Consider the following 5,075-nt stretch of genomic DNA (forward strand, 5'->3'; position numbering starts at 1 on the left):
TTAAATCATTGCTTCCTTGGCATCATATTTCTTGGTTCTTGTATGACTTTTATCTGGGTGGGCAGGTACAAAATACAACTTTGGATCATGATAAACAGTAAATAAATCTTGACGACACTAACAGGGAATGAACTAATCATGTGGACTAGCAAAGTAAATGAATAGATCGGATCTAAGGCACATATTTGAAATAGGAATTCTAGTACTATTCCAAATAAGGAGGACAGAATCCCATACGGTGTAGCGGGAGTAGGACTGCCGACGTTGATGTTGTCACCCATGTGTTGATGAAAAGGTTGCCGAGGTCGGGGAAGAAGTTGTCGTCGGCGCAGCCGTCGCCGCCAGCGATCGCGCGAGTGCGCTTCTTAAAATCCTGATCGCCCCTCTCCCGTATAGGATCACAAGAGGCGAAGTTTGGGAAGCCCGTTGTCCCTTCTCGTGATGCACGCCATAAGGAGAGATGGAGAAGACTCCTCCGCCCCAAGACAGGTGTTACCACATCTTGATCCAACAATTCACCCATTTAAGTTGCAACCCAAGAAAAAAGTCTCACGAAGGGTCCAAAAGTACCAAAATAACTCTTCAGCAGGTGGCACATCTGTCTCATGCGCTTGAGAACAGTGGCCTTAACAGCTCGACACCCTTTTGGGGGCGGTTGGCATTGCTGGAGTAGTTGTCTGAGCTGCTATGGATGGATTTGGATTGAGATTTCTCGTGGAGGGAGCGGACATCCGAGATAGGATAGAATTGGGAGGATTTTTTTAATCCTTGTGTTCGGTACTACTAATTTTTGTGCTCTATGGTAAAGACATGTCATCGCTATTGCATTTATTATTATTTTATGTTTACACATTGGTTCTGAGTTTACTGAAGCTTAACACCATTTGAGAAATGTGATGCTTCAGGTACTGCCAAAGGATTTAGGTGATTTATAGTACTATGTACTTTGGTTGTTGCCGATACTTACTTCTAACTGCTACCAACAAGTTAGTATTTGTGTACCTTATCTAGTTATTGGAAAACCATGGTGCTCTGTTGGGTTTGTGAGTGTAGTCATACTTGTTAAATTTGTCGGCATCACCTTCTTTAAAGTCATTTTTTTGCGTTGACCCTGATTTTAATGTACATTATATGGATGTAAAGTAAGCTTGATCAGAGGAATACAATAAAATTGGGGTTTGTACTACATATTGCCACCAATGCCAATGGAACGGGCTGCCAGTGATTTCAGTATTAGTGCTTGCAACTAGCTAGAGATTTCCTCAACTGAATGACTACTCATTATTCAACCACCAAAGTTTGTGCAATGACCACATGCATGCATGCTTGTGTATACGTACGTATTATATGGACAAAAAATAGTAGAGAAACCGAAACTCAAAATGCGGCGAGCTCGATCAGCTGCCGCCGCCGCTCCGGCGCGGCCAGTTAGACTAGTCACGTTCGTGTCCACGGAGACCCGCCGTCGCGTGGTGCTCTACTCCCACTTCCTGGGGTCGGTGATGTTGATCTTCCAGTGCTGGTCGGCGTAGCCGATCTCCTGGGCGACGTGCCTGTCCCACGCGATCTCGACCTTCCTCCGCTCCGACAGCGCGCACGGCCCCCGCATCACCTCCCCCATCTGGTCGTACACCTGCCACCACCGCCGGTGCGCCTCGTCGCTGGCGTACACGCGCTGGTCGTCGATGTTCCAGTTGCAGTCGTAGTCCCTGTAGCACCGCCAGGGCTTGAGCCCGAGGTAGTGGATGGACCACACCTCCGCCGGCTCCGCCCTGAACAGCCGCTCCTTGAGCGCGCGCTCCCCGGTGGTGTTGGCCCAGAAGTTCTTGAGGTAGTTCACCCGGCGCGGCAGCCGGTGCCACCACACGAACACCTCGTTCAGGTACCCCTGGTCGCCGCCGTTGTAGGACCGGATGGTGCGCCGCCCGCGGACGAGCGCCTCGAAGGTGCACGCCGACGGCTCGAGCACCATGATCCCCGAGTTGAAGAGGGAGCCGTCGTTGCCCACGGCGGAGATCTGCGGGAAGCGGAAGAGCGCGTCGAGGGAGCGGAGGACGAGGATGTCGGCGTCGATGAAGACGACGCGGAAGTACTCCGTCAGCTGCCACAGCCGGAACTTGCTGTAGTTGTACTCGTTGTAGGAGCCCCGCTCCGCGCGCGGGTTGCGGATGCGCCGGATCCTGCGCGGGATCCAGCCGGCGGCGACCAGCGCGCGGAGGGCCGGCTTGGAGACGGTGTGGTCGTGGAGGAGGACCATGTCGCGGGTGGAGCCCGACCGCCGGATGCTCTGCGCCAGCACGATGGCGCCGCACAGGTATCGGTCGGACGAGTGCAGAACCGTCGCGTACGCCTCGCGCCGCTGGCTGCCGGCGTCCACCACCGTCAGGTCTGACGCGTTGAACACCTCGTGGATGCCTGTGTACGTACGGGTTGCAATGCATGGTTAGTTAAATTCCGGAACGTGATAGGAACAGTAAAATAAATAAAAATGGAACCTAACTATAAAACCATGAAACAGGCCTCGCCTCGCTTTATAGATACTCCTTCCGTCCAAAAAAGTTTGTCCTAAACTTGTCTCTCAAATTGATGTATCTAACATTAATTTGGTGTCAAATACATTCATTTGAGGGACGAGTTTTTCCAGTCGGAGGAAGTACAAAACTACTCTACACATGACAGTGCACGCACGATTTTTTAACAATTCCTTCTTTGAAAGGTGCTTATTTGTAAAATGACGCGATCCAATGGATGCTTTGACTCATTGTGTAGAAATCGGAAAGGAAAGCTATCGTCTGTATATCATTGCTCTTACAGATAAAACACAAGCTAATGTGCACTATCGTCTCTATATCATTTATTAGTAGAGACAAATAACACTACTCCCTCTGGTCAGAGTTAATTGACGCAACCTTTATACAATGTAAAATGAAGTACTCCCTCCGTTTCGAAATACGTGTTTTAAACTTAGTACAACTTTGTACTAGAGTTAGTATAAAGTTGAGACATTTATCTTAGAACGGAGGGAGTAGTATTTTTGGACACTCAATTTTCAACTTAAAATATGTTTCATAATAATTTTAATTTATTTTTATTTTTATGTATTCTGCAAAAAATATGTTTCCTCATTTCCTTCTGAATTAGTTGTTTATAAATCATTTTCCCTCTTTCCTACTTTCTACATATTTTTTATCTTTGTGGTCATTTTTACACCAACTGGGTTGCTCAGGGTGCGAAGTCGTCATCACATCATTGCTAAAATCGTTTTCAATGTTGCAAATAGAAATAAAAAAACTACTCCATCTGATGCATATTAATTGGCGCTATTTTACTACACAGTTTTACGTTGGTTTAGTACAAAAGTTGTACTAACTTTGTACTAAACCAACGTCAATTAACATGGATCGAAGGGGTGTGTAGATGGTATTGAGAGATCATTGTTTTTTAGTTCTAGAGTTAACAGAGAAAATCTCAACTTTATTGTAATAGACGAGGGACCAAATATGTACTCCATCCGTTCCGAATTATAAGACGTTATAAACCTTTTTTTTCCTGAATCAGATGTGTATAGACGCATTTTAGTTTTTTACCCACGCAACGCACGCCTCTGTCCTTCTCCGAGCATGCACACGTGCACATGTGCAAGTTGTGAACGCCATCCATCAACCAGAGCATAGCTAGCTTGAAACAAACTGCAAGCTACTGCCGGAGACTGGAGAGGTCAAAACCACCACCAACAACAAAAGGCAGATCGAATTATATAACCACACACACGCTACTTTTTGCGTTGTTTTTCCGACGTTGCGTACGTTTGGTGTGGATTGGCCGTCGGTCCATCTAGTCCGCTACTAGAGTGTAGTAGCATGCAATGCAAGTATCGCCTGGCATTGCCCTTGGTGCATGCACAAGCTAAGCCAGCCAGCTAATCGGACAAGCCACCCCAACCGAATCTAAGCTCCATCTGACGTGTCGATCGACCGATCGACGCACGCACGCACGCACGCACACATCCGCCGCCACAGTGCTCCCCTCGACCGACCGATCGAGGTCGACATGGCCGGCCGGCCGGGGAGGCGATCGATCGAGAGATGGACTCGCAACCAGAAGCGTTAGGTGCAGAGGCCCCAGCCACGGGTCATTTCTCAAGCCTCACTTCAAACATTTCATGTCTTGTTCTTCTTTTCTTACCATGTTCACTGACCAGGCAATGAATGAAGTGGCGTCCTTGTCCGACGATCTTGTCTACTCCCTCCGTTCCAAAATAGATGACTCAACTTTATACTAATTTTAGTAAAAGTTGGGTCATCTATTTTGGAACGGAGGGAGTAATTAGCAGCAGGGAGGGCACAGGAAAGTGATCGGTCGAGACTTGGGAATAGCTAGCTAGCTTGGGACGGAGCCACACCGCACCTACCTAGATCGATCATGATCTGATCCATCTGCTTGCTGTGGCCGTGAGGACAGATCTTGGGTCGCTTTTGGGCAGCACTGGTGACACGACGCTGATAGATAGATAGCTCCATGATTACCAACAGAAGTTTCCATTTCAAATGGTGGGATATATGCTTTGCTAGCTAGGTACTAGCTAGGATATAAGGCTAGGACGTGTAGGGCTAACGTGGAACGCATGCATATGATAGTACGTACTTGGGAACCAATTTAACGGTCGCAAATAAATGTACGTACGGCCATACGTGTAGTTACCAAACATATGGTAGCGTAGTACTCCCTCTGTTCCAAAATAAACGACTCAACTTTATACTAACTTTGTATTAGACGGACGGAGTACGTTCTTGTGTGTGCCCTGATTATCCACGCACAATCGTCAATTACTTTTGTATTACTAGTATGTGAGAATGGAGTAATCATCACGCGGCTGAGTGATGAGTACGTTGATTAAGCCAGTGATCGGGCCAGATTCTTAAGTTTGTTGGGAATGGGGGCTACGGAACATTGTGTTTTTAGCATCAAGGACAGTGGAGTGATGATAGGAATCGATGCATTATCAGCTCGATCGATTGATCCATCGGACGCAGCATTTCCCGACCAGATTCCTGTAGATAGATAGATATAGATAT

General features: G+C 47.3%; 1 protein-coding gene across 2 annotated transcripts in view; it reads right to left on the reverse strand.

The window, feature by feature from the left end:
- Positions 1-1,338: 1,338 nt before the first annotated feature.
- LOC119284506 (UDP-glucuronate:xylan alpha-glucuronosyltransferase 2-like) overlaps positions 1,339-5,075 on the reverse strand; it is a 6,949-nt gene continuing 3,212 nt past the window's right edge. For both annotated transcript variants that reach the window (XM_037563623.1, XM_037563624.1), the window contains exon 3: positions 1,339-2,415. In XM_037563623.1, coding sequence (XP_037419520.1) covers positions 1,478-2,415 — 938 coding nt within the window. In that variant the 3' untranslated portion in view covers positions 1,339-1,477. The remainder of the gene's footprint in view (positions 2,416-5,075) is intronic.

Source organism: Triticum dicoccoides, chromosome 4A, assembly GCF_002162155.2.
Source record: "Triticum dicoccoides isolate Atlit2015 ecotype Zavitan chromosome 4A, WEW_v2.0, whole genome shotgun sequence".
NCBI classification, from domain to species: domain Eukaryota; kingdom Viridiplantae; phylum Streptophyta; class Magnoliopsida; order Poales; family Poaceae; genus Triticum; species Triticum dicoccoides.